The sequence below is a fragment of the Bos javanicus genome, chromosome 3, assembly GCF_032452875.1.
Source record: "Bos javanicus breed banteng chromosome 3, ARS-OSU_banteng_1.0, whole genome shotgun sequence".
Taxonomy (NCBI): domain Eukaryota; kingdom Metazoa; phylum Chordata; class Mammalia; order Artiodactyla; family Bovidae; genus Bos; species Bos javanicus.
In genome coordinates this window covers 22,664,402-22,685,269 of record NC_083870.1, presented here as the reverse complement: position 1 = coordinate 22,685,269, position 20,868 = coordinate 22,664,402, and the positions used below count along the sequence as shown (strand labels likewise).

At 39.5% G+C, this 20,868-nt stretch overlaps 2 protein-coding genes across 3 annotated transcripts in view; both read right to left on the bottom strand.

The window, feature by feature from the left end:
* FMO5 (flavin containing dimethylaniline monoxygenase 5) overlaps window positions 1-20,651 on the bottom strand; it is a 42,618-nt gene extending 21,967 nt beyond the window's left edge. The window contains exons 1-4 of one of the 2 annotated variants that reach the window (XM_061408898.1): window positions 20,178-20,651; window positions 19,901-20,075; window positions 3,532-3,720; window positions 629-791 (exon numbers count right to left, since the gene is read on the bottom strand). In XM_061408898.1, coding sequence (XP_061264882.1) covers window positions 629-791; window positions 3,532-3,720; window positions 19,901-20,035 — 487 coding nt within the window. In that variant the 5' untranslated portion in view covers window positions 20,036-20,075; window positions 20,178-20,651. Of the gene's footprint in view, window positions 1-628; window positions 792-3,531; window positions 3,721-15,712; window positions 16,030-19,900; window positions 20,076-20,177 lie in introns of those variants that run through there. The other variant, XM_061408907.1, reaches the window with a different exon arrangement.
* Window positions 7,566-8,082, bottom strand: LOC133242766 (histone H2A type 2-A-like). Its single transcript, XM_061408920.1, has one exon. It carries the CDS (start codon window positions 8,040-8,042, stop codon window positions 7,650-7,652), a length of 393 nt encoding a protein of 130 aa, XP_061264904.1. The 5' UTR covers window positions 8,043-8,082; the 3' UTR covers window positions 7,566-7,649.
* Window positions 20,652-20,868: the final 217 nt, after the last annotated feature.

The following is a 20,868-nucleotide window of genomic DNA, read 5'->3' as shown; positions in this document are numbered from 1 at the left end:
CCTGCCAATGCAGGAAACATGGGTTCAATTCCTTGGTTGAGAAGATGCCCTGGAGAAGGAAATGGCAACTAACTTGAGTATTCTTGCCTGGGAAATCCCATGGATAAAGGATCCTGGTGGGCCACAGTCTATTGGGTCGCAAAAGAGTCTGGCATAACTTGACAACTAAACAGCAATAGTAAGGACCTGTTGTATAGCACAGGGAACTCTTTTCAATACTCTGTAATTACCTGTGTGGCAAAAGAACCTTAAAAAGAGTGGATATATGATTCACTTTGCTATATAGCAGAAACTTTTCAAAACACAATATTTAAATCATCTATACTCCAATAAAATTTTTTTAAAGCCCTCGTTCAGTCTAATGCAGATCAACTCTTTTTATCCTTAGAAAAACTATAATCATTGTGAAACTAAATATAAAGCCTTCTAATTTTCCTCTAGACCCCCATGTTACTGTTATTTCTACCTCCCAAATATTATTAATACAAGTTACCACAACATTTTTCAGGAGAATATGCAGAATTAGGATAAGCCTTATTTCATCCCAAGGTAGGAATCACTCAGACCATTCTTTAGGGACCAGGTCACAGGCATGGTTCAAGGGTCTTCCTGCTTAGTAGGTACTTACCAGGGAAGCTTTCCAAGGGTAAGTGAGCATAGGTGTGATGGCCAGTGCAAACCATAACTCCATCGAAGACATACACCTCCTTTTTCCCTTCAGATTCCGAGACCACCTCCCATTGGCCCGAAGTGGGGAAATCAGGTTGCTTCTTCACACTGCAAACAGTGGTCTAAGAAGAAAAGGGATCACCACGGGGGACTGTAGCCACAGATATGCAGTGGTCATCTTCCCTGACAGGTATGTCTTTGCACGGGGTTACACGAAAGGGCTGATACCACATAAGAGGGCTAAGGCAGGGATATTTGATATTCATACTCTACAAATAAGAACTATTTTTGTTTCGGGCTATGGTCAGAGTGAGAAAACTTTCACGAGGCAAGCTAAATAAAACAGAGTCGGCAGACTAACGGTGCACTATCTTCTCCTTCTAGAAAAGTACAAATGACTACTTTTCTTGGGCCATGCCTCAGTTGGTAAAGATTCTGCCTGCAATGCAGGAGACCAGAGTTTGATCCCTGGGTTGGAAAGAATCCCCTGGAAAAGGAAATGGCAACCAACTCCAGTATTCTTTCCTGGGAAAATCCCATGGACAAAGGAGTCTGGCAGGCTATAGTCCATGGGATCACAAGAGTAGGACACAACTTAGCAACTAAACCATCACAACCACCACCGCCTTGGTCAGAGTGAGAAAACTTTCATGAGGCGACCTAATTCAAATGAGTTGGCAAATTAACATTGCACTGTCCTCTCCTGCTGCTGCTAAGTCACTTCAGTCATGTCCGACTCTGTGTGACCCATAGATGGCAGCCCACCAGGCTCTCCCGTCCCTGGGATTCTCCAGGCAAGAATACTGGAGTGGGTTGCCATTTCCTTCTCCAATGCATGAAAGTGAAAAGTGAAAGTGAAGTCGCTCAGTTGTGTCGGACTCTTAGCGACCCAATGGACTGCAGCCTACCAGGCTCCTGCATCCTTGGGATTTTCCAGGCAAGAGTACTGGAGTGGGGTGCCATTGTCTTCTCTGAGAAAAGTGCAAATTACTAGTTTTATTAGGCCATGCATGTGTGTATGCTCAGTCACTCAATCATGTCTGACTCTTTGCGATCCCCTGGACTGTAGCCCACCAGGCTCCTCTGTCCACGGGATTTTCCAGGTAAGAATACTGGAGTGGGTTGCCATTTCCTCCTCCAGGGGATATTCCTGACACAGGGATCGAAGTCTGCTGTGTCTCCTGCATTGGCAGGTGGATTCTTCACCACTGCGCCACCTGGGAAGTCCTTCTTGGACCATATGCCCTGGACCATACCCTAAGGCAATATGATACTTAAATAAAATTTGGGCTTCTCTTGTGTTTCTAAGACACTTGATGTACTAAATGCCTATTCCTCCCCATACTCCCAGACATCCTGAGATCTTCTGATGCTTTCTTATCTCAAGTTCTGTTCTCACTGTCTAGTCTTAAATGTGTGACTGAGCTAATAAGGCTCCCTTTCCTAATAGAGTAGAAAAACATCTCAGTGGCTCATGTTTTGTGTAAATGAACTTCTTTGACTCCCATAAATGCCCATTTTACAAATAACTAGAAAGAAAGAAGATACAAGATGGGATAGTCAGTGGTATAGTTTTTAGCTTTAAAAACAAATACAGGTTACTTTACCTAGTCTAAGGAAACATTAAGAGTATGTCCTATGTGCTTCTAGGATTTATGACCATAATGTCTTGGTGGACTGATAGAGATACCACTCTTATATACCCAAGTGATCCTATATTATTTATAGTTCCTCTCTAGCATGTTCTTACTTTTACACAGGCCGGTGCTTCTGCCTGGACCATCCTTTTATGCTTTCTTCATTTGGAGATACTCACCCTTCAACATTTAGTTTGGTATTATCTCCTCTAAGAAAACGTCCTTGGTACCTGATAATTCAAGCTCTGATGGGTTAAGTGTCCCACCTCTGAGCTGCAATGTATAGATCTCAGGGCATTTATCACCCTGTAACTCTGTATTTAAGACTGTTAAATCACTGTTTTTTTGTTTGTTTTGTTTTTTTGGTATTTGTTTCTTCACTGCTTAGTGTGATAACAAACCTAAGTGTTTTTAACAAGTGAAGAGAAGCACCACTAGGCTGTAAACGACTGACTTTAGAAGTCGTTACTGGATATTGCCATTTTAATTTTGTTGTTAAATAGAAAAAGGCATGATTTAGTAGAATGATCAGAAAGTAGAAGATTTGGGCTTTTTGCCAGCTGTCAGAAATACTGGTTCTTTTACGGTCATGGCTTAAAATGATAGAAATATCATGGAAGATTTTACAGCAGGAAGGAACCAAGGAGGTGATATACTACAATCATCTTGTTTTAAAAATAAAACTAAGACACATCAAAGTTGAGGAACTTACTTGCCTGAAGTCACAAGTAGATTAGCAGCAGAATAAAACTTAAGATTTTTTCCTCAATTCAGTGTTCTTTCCTCTACACCAGAGTTGACTTATTTGCTTTCTCATAACTGTTCAATAACTAATTCATGGGGTTGTTGTCGTCACATAAAAAATGCATTGGAAAGCACTTCAGAAAGCATAAAGGGCTAAGTGGCAAGTTGTAGAACAAACTGTGGCACCAGAAGGTTTCAAAGTGTCCATACCTGTCAGTTCTCATTTGTTTATTGTAATCAAATGATACAGAATGAAGGCAATGAAATGAAGGTTGCTTCCTGGATCTGTAGCCAAAATACATAGAAGAGAGACTTTCCCACTGATACTTTTCAGTCAGAGAGAAGACACAGTGTGGAGTCTATTGGATAGATACGTGAGCATATCAAACCAAGCTACACATAAGCACTGCTAAATGAAACCACATTATTCATTTACTTTGCAAACAACTTCAAACACAGAGATACCCACAAAATTCCCTACCTTAAATTGAATGTACTTTAGAAGGTCAAATTCTTTGGCATACATCCTGAAATACTCCAGGACCTGGGAGTTGTGCATGAAGTTAGGATAATGATCTGGGATGGGATAGTCACTGAAGCACATCATCTCCTTAGAAGTGTTGATGATCACTGACTTGTAAATACTTGCCCTTCCTTCTTCAGGTTTTTCCTGCAGTAAATAAAAAGCATTCATAGCAGCTTGAGAATTAAAGTCATGGTTTATAAACAGCCAATTAACATTTGAAAAGTTATCTGCAACGCCAATTAAAAAAAAAAAAAAGTTATACACACACATCCCTTTATATCTCCCAGGATTTGTACCCTCGAGCTGTCTCTTCCCCTTGAATCTGAGTTGTCTTTATGACTTGCTTTTGACCAACAGCATGCAGTTGGAATGATACTGAATGGCTTCCAAGACTAAGTGCTAAGTAGTCTTGCCACTTCCACCTGGGTTCCTTAGAAAGCTTCCTCTAGTAGAAGTCAGCAGCTGTGTAACAAGTCCAGCTACCCTGAGACCATCATCCTGTGAGGAAGCCCAAGCTATCCACATGAAGAGCATGTTTGTGATAGAGAGATCTGTAACCAGCCCCCAGAAGTCCTAGTTATCCCAGCTGATGTTCTAAACATGGAAGCAAAGAGGTCATAGTATGTGTCCAGTCTTAGTTGTCACCTGATTAAAATGACAAGAGACTCCCATCTGAGTACTACTTTCAAGGTTTTTCATGTACTTGCAACACTGTTCTCCAGGAAACACTGTACTAATTTATAATTCTGTCCACTATGTGTTCCTGTTTTACCTTATTTTCACTAATTTAAAAGACAATTATTCAGTGTTAGCAAAAATGAAATCTCAGTACAATGTTTTCTGGAGAGTAATGTGGCAAGAATATGAAAACCCTTGACACTTAGCCATTTAAAAAAAGATTCAGTATTCAGACAAAAATTTATGTTAATGTATGTTGATCGCATTATTTGTAACATAAAAATGAAATAAATGTCTGTGATATTGTGATTTATAAGAAATATATATTTGGTCATCCAGATGGTCAAAATATATTTCTCATATATATTTGGTATTTCTACCACAGTTCCTAGCTCAGAGCTCCCAAAACTCTTGTAATTTCCCAAATGTTGAAAGTAATTAAAGTCTTTTGTTGTGTTAGTATGGTGACTCTTACAAAGCAAATAATGGTGGGCCTGGTTACCAATGGAGCAAACCCTGTGGGTTGTAACTTTCAGTTGCCCTCTTCTGACTTCTGGGGAGGGGAGAGGGACTGGAAGTTGAATCAGTAGCCAATGCCCAGTGATTTAATTAATCATTCCCATGTCATGAAGCCACCATAAAAACCCAAAAGAGTAGGATTTAGGGAGCTTCCAGGTTGGTGAACCTGAAAAGATCAGGAGAGCAGCGTGCCTAGAGAGGGCATGGAAGCTCAGTGTCCTTTCCCTGTGCATCTCTCCCTTTGGCTGTTCCCAAGCTACATACCTTTATAAGAAACTGGTAATCTAGTGAGTAAATGGGTTTTCTGTGTTCTGTGAGCTGCTCTAGCAAATTAAGCAAACCCAAGGAAAGGGTCATGGGAATTTCTGATTTCTAGCCAGTTGGTCAGAAGTATAGGTAACAACCTGGTAACGACTGGCATTTGAAGTCCAAAGTCCAAGGAGGGGTCATTGGAATCTCCAAACTGCAGCCAGTTCGTCAGAAGCACTGGTAATAACCTGAGTTTATGACTTGGTGTCTACAGTAGGGCTGAGGGGGCAGTCTTGTAGGACTGAGCTCTCAATTTGTGGAATCTGAAACTATCTCTGGGTAAATAGAATAGAGTTTAATTCTTGGACATCTTGCTAGTATCTGAACATTGTCTGTTGGTGTCTGGGGACCATCCCCCACCCATGCACATACACACCCACACACACTGGCATTGGTCTCAGAACCATTTAACGCCCAAAAAATACACTGTATTTGAGAATCACTACTCTAGATCCTTGCTACCTGAAGTATGATCTGTGAACTAGCAGGCAGAGATATCTCTTGGGAGATTGTTAGAAATGCAGAATCTCAGGCCCCACCCCGACCTACTGAATTGGAACCTGCCTTTTTAGCAAAATCCTCAAGATTTTCCCAGGTAGCTCAGGGATAAAGAATCTGCCTGCCAATGCAGGAGACGCAAGAGACACAGGTTCAACCCCTGGGTTGGGAAGATGCCCTGGAGGAGGGCGTGGCAACCCACACCTGTATTCTTGCCTGGATAATCCCATGGACAGAGGAGCATGGTGGGCTACAGTCCATAGGGTTGCAAAGAGTTGAACATGATTGAAGTGACTTAGCACACACAAACAGGGGTGTTGTACTGACCACAAAAAATAGCACAGTATCTATCCAGACAGCTATATTAGCCTTCACTGAAACATCACAAATGATGATTTTTCAACTCTTTTAAAAATTGTTTTGATTATGGTCAATTACCTTAACCAACTTAGACCCCCTTTTCCCTTTCTGGGCTTTGCAGGTGGCCCAGTGGTAAGAATCTGCCTGCCAGTGCAAGAGATGTGGGTTCGATCCCTGGGTGGGAAAGCTCTCTTGGAGTAGGAGATGGCAACCCACTCCAGCATTCTTGCCTGGAAAATCCCACGGACAGAGGATCCTGGTGGGCTAAAGTCCATGGAATCACAAAGATTCCAACACGACTGAGCACACACCCATGCACTTCCTTTTTAGGGCTTTTCTGGTGGCTCAGTGGTAAAGAATCTGCCTACCAATGCAGAAAACACAGGTTCAAATCCTGGGTTGGAAGATCCCCTGGAGAAGGAAATGGCAATCTGCCCTAGCAGTCTTGCCTGGGAAATCACATGGACAGAGGAGCCTGCCAGTTCATGGGATTGCAAAAGAGTCCACATGACTTAAGAGACTAAACAACAAAAGGTTGTTTATCATGCAGAGAGAGTCCTCACTTTTTTCCATAAACAAACAGATATTTGGATGTTGGGTGTTCCTGAGCATTCAATGGCCATAAAGGAGAGTGTTCATTGGCTTTGCCCACATTAAAGATGATTTTCCCCTGGTTTTTAGAGAAGAATTTTTGAATTTCAGAATCCCGAATTGATCATTCCCATTTCTTTCCCCTGTACTTCAGATCTCATTCTTGTTGGCTGCTAATAATGTTTTCACAAGTCTCTTTTCAAGTATCTTCTAACCTATCCTACAAATTTCAACCAAAGTGTTCTACTAGGGTATGGTTGTATCTCTTCTCTAATTAAACTTTTGGATGCTGCTCCATTTTCTATAGTTTGTTTTTCAATTTAGGATTCAGAGACCTCCATAATGTCTTATAGTTTATACATTCTTTATCTCCCCAATTCGATTGTAAACCCCTTGACTTATATTTATGATCTTTCCCACAGTATATAAAATTATAAATAGCACTTAGTAGCTATTTAATAGATGTATGCTGAATTACATTGAGAAAGGTACATATAGAAAAAAGAAGTAAATTTCACATAATGCTTAACAAACTAATGAAATACATCAAATTCATTCCAAAAAGAGTTGAATAAGATATTTTTATCTTATAAAAATTTGTTGTAAGGAAAATTGCAAAATAATATAAAATCAAATGCATGAAGATATTCAATTTATAGTTTAAAATAGCTATTAATTAGAAATCACCTAAAATGGCCCCTCTCCCAATAGGCAAATAGTTTAATAAATTATGATCTCAGTATGATGTAGAAATTATCTTCCACACCACTTCTTAAGTATCCTGCTAAATTCAAAGCAGATCCTATCAGCCCACTGCTTACTGGCTTCCACTGATTCCATGTGGGAAACCAGATTTCTTATTCTAAAACTCAGCATGTTGCACAATCCTAATCTACTTTATTATCTGCATTTATTATTCCCTCAATTAACTTCAAGGTTCTGAGTCATTAAATTGTTTTTGAAACATTCTAGACTCTTTCACAACTTTAAACTTTTGTAATACTACTGCTTCTTCATTTGGAAAATTCTTTTTTTTTTTTTTGGCTCTGAAAAGAGCCTTTTGATTTTACAGATGCCCCTTCTACAGGAGAGCTGGGTAGGACTTGCGGAGACCGGCCTCACTTGCCCTTTGCCTTGTGGTGGCTCTCAGTCTTCTTCGGGAGCAACACGGCCTGGATATTGGGCAAAACGCCGCCCTGGGCGATGGTGACCTTGCCCAACAGCTTGTTCAGCTCCTCGTCGTTGCGGATGGCCAGCTGCAGGTGACGAGGGATGATGCGCGTCTTCTTGTTGTCTCGCGCCGCATTGCCCGCCAGCTCCAGGATTTCGGCGGTCAGGTACTCCAAGACCGCCGCCATGTAGACGGGCGCGCCGGCCCCCACCCGCTCAGCGTAGTTGCCTTTGCGCAGCTGGCGGTGCACCCGCCCCACCGGGAACTGCAAGCCTGCGCGAGACGAGCGCGACTTGGCCTTGGCGCGGGCCTTGCCGCCTTGCTTGCCACGACCAGACATGACAGCGACACCCACTAACAGTTGCTCCCGCCAAACGTCCGACAAACTCCTGGAAAATTCTTATCAGTCATTCAAGAGTCCCATCAAATATGACTTCTTTAGAGAAGTATTTCTTGTTCTCTCCACTGAGTTAAATGCCTCCATTCAACCTTCAAACTGCCAAAACTCTCTGCTCATATTGCCATCAAGGCGACTTAGAATACACAGTAGTCTACATTTGTTACTATGACTGTGAGGTACCCAAAAGTAGAGTTTGTGCCTTATTTTTTGTATTTCTGATGTGTGTGTGTGTGTGTGTGTGTGTGTGTGCACACTCAGTCGTGTCTGACTCTTTGCAACCCCATGGACTGTAGCTCGCCAGGCCCCTCTGACAATGGAATTTTCCAGAATACTGAAGTAGGTTGCCCTTTCCTACTCCAGAAAGTATATATCTTCCCAACCTGATATATAGTGGATGCTTAATAAATGATTTGAAATGAATTAATGAGTGAATTATAGAGATTGAATTTAGAGACACTTAAAAATGTGATTTTGAAATCTGTAAAGGAACACTGAAAATAGCCTATGCTATAACTTTAAGTGGAAAAAGCAATATACAAAATTAAATTTACATTGTAATCACCAAATATAATATTATGTATGCCTGGGGCAACTGTATGCCTGTGTCTACCCAAGTTTACATAATTACACATTGTATAATCTCTCCCCTGTTATATGAGTATATTTTATTTATTATGAATCAATAAAACTTGAAGGTAGGAAAAACAAATTGACTTATTAAGGAGGTAGGATTTTTCTTTTATTTTTGTAGAAATATTTATACCACATCTTCATGATAAAAACCTTCAGCCAACTAGGAATAGGGGGAAACACCTTCAATTTGATAAAGAACATCTACAAAATACTTACAGGTAACATGATACTTTGAAGAAGGGAATGGCAACCCACTCCAGTATTCTTGCCTGGAGAATCCCATGAACTGAGGAGCCTGGTGGGCTACCATCCATGGGGTTGCAAAGAGTTGGACACGACTGAGCAACTAATACAACAACATTATACTTAATACTGAGAAAATGAACAATTTACCCATAAAATTGAGAACAAGGCAAGGACAGCCTCTCTTAACACTTCTATTAAACACTGTATTAGAAATCCTAACTAATGTAATAAGGTAAGAAATGGCAATAAATGAAATATTGGGAAGGAATAAGTAAAATGATTTTTATTTGAAGATGATATGACTGCCTATCTATGTAGAAAATTCCAAAGAATTTTTTTAAATTCCTGGAAACCATAAGCAATTATAGCAGGACTGCAGGCTACAGAGGTAATATACAAAAGCCAACTGCTTTCCTATATACCAGAATTGAAAAATTGGACTTTGAAATTAAAAACCATACCATTTATAATAATACTCCCTGAATTAAATGCTTAGGTAAAAATCTAACAAAATATGTATAAGACTTATATCCAGGTAATATAAGACACAGAAGAAGAAAATCAAAGATATAAATAAATGAAAACTTTTCTCTAGACAGGAAACACAAAAATGGTGTATAAATTCGAACCCAAAACAATAAAGTAAATGGCAACGGGATCATACTTATCAGTAATCACCTTAAACGTAAATGGGTTGAATGCCCCAACCAAAAGACAAAGACTGGCTGAATGGATACAAAAACAAGACCCCTACATATGTTGTCTACAGGAGACCCACCTCAAAACAGGGGATACATACAGACTGAAAGTGAAGGGCTGGAAAAAGATTTTCCATGCAAATAGGGACCAAAAGAAAGCAGGAGTAGCAATACTCATATCAGATAAAATAGACTTTAAAACAAAGGCTGTGAAAAGAGACAAAGAAGGTCACTACATAATGATCAAAGGATCAATCCAAGAAGAAGATATAACAATTATAAATATATATGCACCCAACACAGGAGCACCGCAGTATGTAAGACAAATGCTAACAAGTATGAAAGGAGAAATTAACAATAACACAATAATAGTGGGAGACTTTAATACCCCACTCACACCTATGGATAGATCAACTAAACAGAAAATTAACAAGGAAACACAAACTTTAAACGATACAATAGACCAGTTAGATCTAATTGATATCTATAGGACATTTCATCCCAAAACAATGAATTTCACCTTTTTCTCAAGCGCACATGGAACCTTCTCCAGGATAGATCACATCCTGGGCCATAAAGCTAGCCTTGGTAAATTCAAAAAAATAGAAATCATTCCAAGCATCTTTTCTGACCATAATGCAGTAAGATTAGATCTTAATTACAGGAGAAAAACTATTAAAAATTCCAACATATGGAGGCTGAACAACACGCTGCTGAATAACCAACAAATCACAGAAGAAATCAAAAAAGAAATCAAAATTTGCATAGAAACGAATGAAAATGAAAACACAACAACCCAAAACCTGTGGGACACCGTAAAAGCAGTCCTAAGGGGAAAGTTCATAGCAATACAGGCACACCTCAAGAAACAAGAAAAAAGTCAAATAAATAACCTAACTCTACACCTAAAGCAACTAGAAAAGGAAGAAATGAAGAACCCCAGGGTTAGTAGAAGGAAAGAAATCTTAAAAATTAGAGCAGAAATAAATGCAAAAGAAAGAAAAGAGACCATAGCAAAAATCAACAAAGCCAAAAGCTGGTTCTTTGAAAGGATAAATAAAATTGACAAACCATTAGCCAGACTCATCAAGAAACAAAGGGAGAAAAATCAAATCAATAAAATTAGAAACGAAAATGGAGAGATCACAACAGACAACACAGAAATACAAAGGATCATAAGAGACTATTATCAACAATTATATGCCAATAAAATGGACAACGAGGAAGAAATGGACAAATTCTTAGAAAAGTACAACTTTCCACAACTCGACCAGGAAGAAATAGAAAACCTTAACAGACCCATCACAAGCATGGAAATTGAAACTGTAATAAAAAATCTTCCAGCAAACAAAAGCCCAGGTCCAGACAGCTTCACAGCTGAATTCTACCAAAAATTTAGAGAAGAGCTAACACCTATCCTGCTCAAACTCTTCCAGAAAATTGCAGAGGAAGGTAAACTTCCAAACTCATTCTATGAGGCCACCATCACCCTAATACCAAAACCTGACAAAGATCCCACAAAAAAAGAAAACTACAGGCCAATATCACTGATGAACATAGATGCAAAAATCCTAAACAAAATTCTAGCAATCAGAATCCAACAACACATTAAAAAGATCATACACCATGACCAAGTGGGCATTATCCCAGGGATGCAAGGATTCTTCAATATCCGCAAATCAATCAATGTAATACACCACATTAACAAATTGAAAAATAAAAACCATATGATTATCTCAATAGATGCAGAGAAAGCCTTTGACAAAATTCAACACCCATTTATGATAAAAACTCTCCAGAAAGCAGGAAGAGAAGGAACATACCTCAACATAATAAAAGCTATATATGACAAACCCACAGCAAACATTATCCTCAATGGTGAAAAATTGAAAGCATTTCCTCTAAAGTCAGGAACAAGACAAGGGTGCCCACTTTCACCATTACTATTCAACATAGTTTTGGAAGTTTTGGCCACAGCAATCAGAGCAGAAAAAGAAATAAAAGGAATCCAAATTGGAAAAGAAGAAGTAAAACTCTCACTATTTGCAGATGACATGATCCTCTACATAGAAAACCCTAAAGACTCCACCAGAAAATTACTAGAACTAATCAATGATTATAGTAAAGTTGCAGGATATAAAATCAACACACAGAAATCCCTTGCATTCCTATACACTAATAATGAGAAAACAGAAAGAGAAATTAAGGAAACAATTCCATTCACCATTGCAACAAAAAGAATAAAATACTTAGGAATATATCTACCTAAAGAAACTAAAGACCTATATATAGAAAACTATAAAACACTGGTGAAAGAAATCAGAGGACACTAATAGATGGAGAAATATACCATGTTCATGGATTGGAAGAATCAATATAGTGAAAATGAGTATACTACCCAAAGCAATTTATAGATTCAATGCAATCCCTATCAAGCTACCGACAGTATTCTTCACAGAGCTAGAACAAATAATTTCACAATTTGTATGGAAATACAAAAAACCTCGAATAACCAAAGCGATCTTGAGAAAGAAAAATGGAACTGGAGGAATCAACCTACCTGACTTCAGGCTCTACTACAAAGCCACAGTTATCAAGACAGTATGGTACTGGCACAAAGACAGAAATATAGATCAATGGAACAAAATAGAAAGCCCAGAGATAAATCCACGCACATATGGACACCTTATCTTTGACAAAGGAGGCAAGAATATACAATGGATTAAAGACAATCTCTTTAACAAGTGGTGCTGGGAAATCTGGTCAACCACTTGTAAAAGAATGAAACTAGAACACTTTCTAACACCATATACAAAAATAAACTCAAAATGGATTAAAGATCTCAACGTAAGACCAGAAACTATAAAACTCCTAGAGGAGAACATAGGCAAAACACTCTCTGACATACATCACAGCAGGATCCTCTATGACCCACCTCCCAGAATATTGGAAATAAAAGCAAAAATAAACAAATGGGACCTAATTAAACTTAAAAGCTTCTGCACATCAAAGGAAACTATTAGCAAGGTGAAAAGACAGCCTTCAGAATGGGAGAAAATAATAGCAAATGAAGCAACCAACAAACAACTAATCTCAAAAATATACAAGCAACTCCTACAGCTCAACTCCAGAAAAATAAATGACCCAATCAAAAAATGGGCCAAAGATCTAAATAGACATTTCTCCAAAGAAGACATACAGATGGCTAACAAACACATGAAAAGATGCTCAACATCACTCATTATCAGAGAAATGCAAATCAAAACCACTATGAGGTACCATTTCACACCAGTCAGAATGGCTGCGATCCAAAAGTCTACAAATAATAAATGCTGGAGAGGGTGTGGAGAAAAGGGAACCCTCTTACACTGTTGGTGGGAATGCAAACTAGTACAGCCACTATGGAGAACAGTGTGGAGATTCCTTAAAAAACTGGAAATAGAACTGCCTTATGATCCAGCAATCCCACTGCTGGGCATACACACTGAGGAAACCAGAAGGGTTCATCGCAGCACTGTTTATAATAGCCAGGACATGGAAGCAACCTAGATGTCCATCAGCAGATGAATGGATAAAGAAAGCTGTGGTACATATACACAATGGAGTATTACTCAGCCATTAAAAAGAATACATTTGAATCAGTTCTAATGAGGTGGATGAAACTGGAGCCTATTATACAGAGTGAAGTAAGCCAGAAGGAAAAACACCAATACAGTATACTAATGCATATATATGGAATTTAGAAAGATGGTAACGATAACCCTGTATACGAGACAGCAAAAGAGACACTGACGTATAGAACAGTCTTATGGACTCTGTGGGAGAGGGAGAGGGTGGGAAGATTTGGGAGAATGGCATTGAAACATGTAAAATATCATGTATGAAACGAGATGCCAGTCCAGGTTCAATGCACGATACTGGATGCTTGGGGCTGGTGCACTGGGACGACCCAGAGGGATGGTATGGGGAGGGAGAAGGGAGGAGGGTTCAGGATGGGGAACACATGTATACCTGTGGTGGATTCATTTTGATATTAAAAATTTAAAAAAAAAAAAGAAAACTTATTCTCTACTCATAGATTGGAAGACTCAATATTGTTTTAAGATGTCAGTTTTCCCAACTTGATCTACAGATTCAATGCAGTCCCAGTCAATCTCCCAGCTAGCTATTTTGTAGATGTTGACAAACTGATTCTAAAATTTATGTGGAAGGACAAAAAGCCTAGAATAGCCAACTTTGCCCTTAAATGTGGACTGTGCATAGTGACTTTCTTCCAAAGAGTACAGTATGACATGGGAGAAAAAAAGAAACTTCACAGTGACAAACTCTGATAAACACCATTTCCAGCCAGGTCATCAAGATTAACATCAATCAGTGTGACAAGTGTGATAGAGTGTAACACTGATATGGTGTGATGAGAATGGCACTCTACCTCTAAAGTCTTCCTCCCCAAAATCCATAACCCCAGTCTAACCATGATGAAAACATCAGACAAATCCCAGCTGAGGGATTTTCTATAAAATATCTAGCCAGTGATTCTCAAAACTGTCAAGGTTATCAAAAACAAGGAAAGGCTAAGAAACTGACACAGCCATGAGGAGCCTAAGGAGACAGGACAACTGGAACAGGAAAAGGTCATTAGGAAAAATAAACCTAAATAAATCTGAATAAAGCATGGACTTCAGTTAATAATAATGTATCAATATTGGTTCATTAATTATGACAAATATTATCACACTAATGTAAGATGTTAACAATATCTGGGCATGAGGTATATGGGAACTCTGTACTATTTTCCTAATAATTCTGTAAACTTAACACAGTTCTAAAATTAAAGTTTATTTAAACATATTGTTTGTAATAGCACATTAAAAAATTAATTAGTGGTTAGGTCCTTTTGAAAACAAGGTGTTTGTGAGGGCAGGGGTAGAAATATTCCTAACTATTAAATTTGACTTCATTCATTCAGCAGATATTTCTAAAGTAATAAAAACACTATATTAAGGACTTCCCTCAGAGAAGGCAATGGCACCCCACTCCAGTACTCCTGCCTGGAAAATCCCATGGATGGAGGAGCCTGGTAGGCTGCAGTCCATGGGGTCGCTAAGAGTCGGACACGACTGAGCAACTTCACTTTCACTTTCATGCATTGGAGAAGGAAATGGCAACCCACTCCAGTGTTCTTGCCTGGAGAATCCCAGGGACGGGGGAGCCTGGTGGGCTGCCATCTATGGGGTTGCACAGAGTCGGACATGACTGAAGCGACTTAGCAGCAGCAGCAGAAGCAGCCGCCGCAGGGACTTCCCTGGTGGTCCAGCGGCTAAAACTCCACACTGTACCAAAGCAGAGGACGTGGGTTCGATCCCTGGTTAGGAAACTAGATCCCACATGCCACATCTAATAGTTCTCATGCTGCAACTAAAGATTCTGCATGCTGCAACCAAGATCCAGAGCTGCCAAAATAAAAAAACAAAACAAAACAAAAAACCTCACGATCTTAATGCTAAAAAATACACGTCTGTCCTTGTTTTCCAAAGGTTCGAAGTTTCCATATAGAAGGAGTAGACCAATGCTTTCCACAGCAGGTCTGTTGGGGGTCACTGAGCTAAATGAATCACAGATCTTACCCATTATATGTGACAATAATCATATATTTGTATTAATTTTCAAATAATTAAGACAATGAAATATTGTATGTCCACAAAAACCTTCAAGCCCTTCTAAACACCCCATTAGATCCTTCGTAGTGCTTATTACTGTCAGCTCACTACTTTATAAGTGAGCGCAGAGCAGTATCAGGTCAGTGAGTAGAAAAAGGAGCTTCTACTCCCGCATTTTAGTATTTTCTACTATCAGTGAATAATCTTCCCTATATAGACATACCTTGATCATATTTCCTGCCTAAGCACATGACTTGCATTGAATAGGAAATTCATGTGAAAAAAAAAATAATGGGGACATAGGGTAGTGTAATTTAAACTGAAGGGATTGGAGGCATTAGTAAGGGCAGAAGAACGGAGAAAAATGACTCACCTTCAGTGGGAGGAATGAGAACAGTGTGGACCTTCTGTTCCTTTGACAGACTCTCAGAATCCCATTGGACCCCAGCTGTCTTAGGACTGTTCTCAATGTTGTCTTCACACAGGGATCACATGGGGAACTCTAAAATACTAATGCCTGGTCCCTTCTCCCAGAGACCCTGTTTTAATTACTGCCTGTCTAATATGTAGATAAGGTTGAAATCTACTGATATGAGATCATGTGCTGGCCCTAGAAGGCTCAGGGAACCAGAGTTTATCCCATCCACCTCAGAAGTCCTTTCTCCTCACATTCTTAGCTAAATTGCAAAATATCTAAGGGCAGAGGCAGGAGGTTATATAATTCTGTTTCCCTATCATCTAATATAGTCTGAGGTCCAGAAATGTTTATTTAATAAACCATTATTGATTTTGTTTTAAAGATGCAATGTCATCCTCATTTATCATGTGGGAAAGCAGGGGTAAAGGCTGAAGGCCAAAGGTTTTCATGTTGGTTGGGCATTAGAAATAACTAGTGGAAAGTTTTATTGGCACTCCAGGCCAATAAAGCCAGAATCTGGATGGGCTGATAGCAGTATTTGCTAAAGTTTATTAAAGTTCCCAGGTGATTGCTCAGTGTGCAGCCAAAGTTAACAGCCACTGCTCTATAGTTAACCTTCTAAGTACTTTTGTATCCATTCAGTTGTCTTTTTCGGAGGGAGATATATTTAAGAATTTAAAAGATCTATCCATCTAAGAGTGGTTATCACTTAATTTTATATTTTAAATCAAAATGTATTAAATATGCCTTACTTTACATTATATTGTATCAATATGGTACCTTTGTATAACATATACACTTTAGAATTTTACTACTCAAAATGTAATAATCAGCAGGATCAACATCACTTGGGGGCTTATTTGAAATATAGCATCTTAGCACCACCCCCAGATTAATGAATCAGAATGTACATTTTAGCAAAATCTCCAGTGATTCATTTTCATCTTCAAGTTTGAGAAGCATTGCTATGGTATACATTGAGATTTTAAAAATTTAACTAAAATTAAACTGCTGCTGCTGCTAAGTCACTTCAGTCGTGTCCGACTCTGTGTGACCCCAGAGACAGCAGCCCACCAGGCTCCCCCATCCCTGGGATTCTCCAGGCAAGAACACTGGAGTGGGTTGCCATTTCCTTCTCCAATGCATGAAAGTGAAAAGTGAAAGTGAAGTCGCTCAGTCGTGTCCGATTCCTAGCGACCCCATGGACTGCAGCCTACCAGGCTCCTCTGTCCATGGGATTTTCCAGGCAAGAGTACTGGAGTGGGGTGCCATTGCCTTCTCCAAAATTAAACTAAATTTAACTAAAATTAAAAATTATTCTACAGCATTGCATACTTATTAAAACCTCAACATTTCCCAAGCGATTTATCATTTTAAGCCACTTTGTTTATAAAGTAATACTGTAGTAATGAACATTAAAGCAATATGTCTCACATCACTACCTATGTTTCAGCCTCAGTCTGATCTAACATTAATGAAGAGGTCAAGAAGAAAGGCATACATACTGAATCCCTGAGACCTATTACAAGAAAGAAAATGGAAGCCCTGAGTCCCCAGTGACTTATTGGACACCTCGTAGCAACAGTGGAATTCCAGTGTGCTTGGGATGATCAGGAGAAGGAAATGGCAACCCACTCCAGTATTCTTGCCTGGAAGCAGTCTAAGCAGCCACCCAAGAAATTTTCCATTTCAAGGATTCATTTATAAAATGCAAGTATGTTTGGTGCCTAATACATGCCAGGCATGGCCTTTGGCTCTAGAATTATAGTGGTGTGTATGTGTGTGCATATAATATATGTAAAAATATGTGTTATATATAATAGACCCAGATGTGGTCTGTCTTAACAGAAGTCAGAGCATTACGATGAAATATAGCTTATTTATTTTCAAGTAAGCAGTTTATAAGGTATTGAAATTTTGCCAAGAGTATCATTAGAACAAACTTCAAGTTGAATTTTTAACAGAGAAGAAGTTTAAGCCACTTCGGAGATAAAAGCTAGAAACCTGATAATCGGGTAGGATGGTGAACCTTCAACTGATTTCTTAGGTGATCAGTAGTTGCCTAGGAGGCTTCAGTTCAGTTCAGTCGCTCAGTTGTGTGGGCCCCACATTTGGCCTACTGAATAACAACTGGTGTGTAGCACTTATTGTGCCACTGTTATTAGTGATGACATAATTATTCACTTAACCTCCACAATAACTCTGTGAAGTGGGTATCTCCTTCTTAAAGATGATAACATAGAGGTACAGAGAGGTTTAATGATTTTCTCCAAAGTCACAGTAATGCTAGTAGGTGCAGACACAGGATTTGAACCCAGACTATGCTCTTAAACTCTACACTATGTTGTGGCTGGGTTTCTAAAGTAAAATTTTCTATTGATTACAAAATATTAATTAACAGTCTTTTCAGTCCACGTGCAAGACTGATTATGACCGAGGCATGGGTCGTGTGCTAAGGGGTATTCACCCTAGATCTGAATAAGAACTATTGTCAGAGTTAGTCGCTAAGACAGAGGCAAGAAGCAAAACAGTGGCACTGTTGTTCAACTAAGGAATGCTGTGAAACCACTTGTAAGTAACTGGCAAACACTGTTTGTCTTTATGAAATATGAAACACTGGCTTTAAAAAGTGAGTTTAGAAGTAAACCCAATGGATGTTGCTTTGGAGGAAGTTAAGGAGGTTGATATTCTTTAACATATAATAAGCTTAACTATCATTTAAGTTAGATGATACTTTAATATGTTAGTTGCAGGGCTGGGTGTGCTTATTAAAGCAACAACTTTATCTGTGCAAGGACAAGACAATCTAGTTGCACGTGCTATCTGCCCTCCTCTGAAGATATGACTACTGATTTGATTTCTCAAGCAAAGAAAAAGTTCAAAGAATTTTTTTATTCTTTTAGGCCAGATTTTATATCCTATTCAGGGACTGGAATTATTAGAGAATTGTTTAAAGTTACTAGAATTTTTTAAAAGGAAGGAAGGAATAAACAAACAAAAAACAGTAAGATTAGAAGAGACTGAAAAGAGGAATTCCTAGGAGCTGTAAACTATATTCTAGATCACTTACTGATTAATGCAGACCAAGAGTAACCACTCTAAATTTTCTAGCCACTTCACATATTGTCGTTTTGTTACACCCTGCCACCATGGAGATTGTTGCCCTCTTCCAGATAGCAGCAAAACTTATTAGACACTCCTCAACTTACTTACCATGATTCAACTTGTGATTTTTTTTTTACTTTACAATAGTTTAAAAGCAATATTCATTCAATAGACACCATATTTCAAATTTTGAATTTTAATCTTTTCCTGGGTTAGCAATATTTTGTACCATACTCTGGTGCTGCTGGGCAGTGGCAGCTTCTACCCAGTCACAGATCAGGAGGGTAAACAACTGATCAGTTTACAACCGTTCTAGTTTTCATGTTCAGTACAGTATTCAATAAATTATAAAATATTCAACACTTTATTATGAAATAGGCTTTGTGTGAGGCGATTTTGCCAGTGTAGGCTAAAGTGAGTGCTTTGAGCACATTTAAGACAGGTTAGGTGCAGCTATGGTGTTAGGGGGTGGTTTAGTCACTAAGTCGTGTCCAACTCTTGCAACCCCATGGACTGTAGCCTACCAGTATCCTCTGTCCATGGGATTTCCCAGGCAAGAGTACTGGAGTGAATTGCCATTTCTTTCTCCAGGGGATCTTCCCAACCCAAGGATCAATCCTGCCTCTCCTGCATTGCAGGTGGGCTCTTGCATTGTAGGCAGTCTCCTGCATAGCAAGCAGGTTCTTTACCAAGTTAGGTGTATTAAATGTATTTTAAGCTTAGGATATTTTCAATTTATGATGGGCTTATCAAGATGTAATTTCATTGTCAATCAAGGAAGATCTGTAAATGAAAAAGATCTCTGTGCCATTTTCATAGTCATCAGTAAAGGAAAAAAAAAAAGTGATATCTCTGTCCCATTTTTGCTGCCAGCCTTGGGAAAGAGGAACCTGCATAGAACCTGAGAAGGGATCAGCAAACTGAAGTCTAGCAGGCTGAATCACTATGAAGCCCATCATATTTCCTGACACAAGATAAAATATCTTTTGCACCTAGTTACAGCCAGAGTTCCAAGTATTAAGGAACCAAGAGATTTACCTGGAACCGCCACAGCCCTCCAATGTCATCAGACCTTTCAAAGCAGAGGGGCTCCAAGCCTTCTTCCAGGCAGCACTTGATAGACGTGAGCCCACTCACACCTGCCCCAATCACAGCAATTCTTTTCTTGGCCATGGTCTCCAGAGATCTTCGGGGCTGGGTCAGTGTAACCTGTCTGAAAGAAAGGATGACAAAAGATAGAAAACACACATCAATTAACATCTTTCGGTAAGACTTGGCCGTGGCATCAATAAATAAAGGCTGAAAGAGCAGATACCTTTGAGGAAGCCAGATACCAGTGTCCTCCTAGCCACAGGGAATTATTACACCTTGGATGGGAGAGCCCTGCGGCTGCAAGACCCAGACCTGAGACACAGAGCTGAGAGGTCGGCTGTGGTACCCGAACTCAATGCCTTTGCCTCAACACCAACAGATCCTACAGCTGCGATCTGGAGCACAGTGCAATTTTGGCTCTTTTCGAAGATATATAAAGCAACAAAATACCAACATCAGCAATAGCCAATGGGGCGGGGCTGTTCGGCTCCACACCTCTCAGCCAAAACCCCGCCCACTCAGCCGCAACCTTTTCTCCAGCTGAGGGAATAAAAAGTGGGCCAACCCGCTTTAAGCAGAAAGGATTAACCCTACAACCTCTCGGTTTTTCAGCTGCAGATGCTCGAACTCTCAAATACTCTCAGGGGGAGATCCAAGCAGCCGGAATTTCCGTCACTCGCCTCTCCCATACACTTTTAACTTCCTGGTGTTTATCTTAAAGTGATAGACGCCTCCTGGCGAAGGGAAACTGTCAACACCACCACCAAGCAAGTCTTGCTCCAAAAGCTTAAGTGGAGAACATCTGTCTCTCGGGAGATCTGATAAACCACTTCGGGGCCCCCTTGTCCACCTTTTGGTCTCAACCCCCCAAATTGGGTCTTTGGTTCTATGCTTGTTATTCAGTCACTCAGTCG

Coding starts and splice junctions, on each gene's coding strand:
- LOC133242766 (XM_061408920.1), bottom strand. CDS start 8,042: ATGTCTGGTCGTGGCAAGCAAGGCGGCAAGGCCCGCGCCAAGGCCAAG.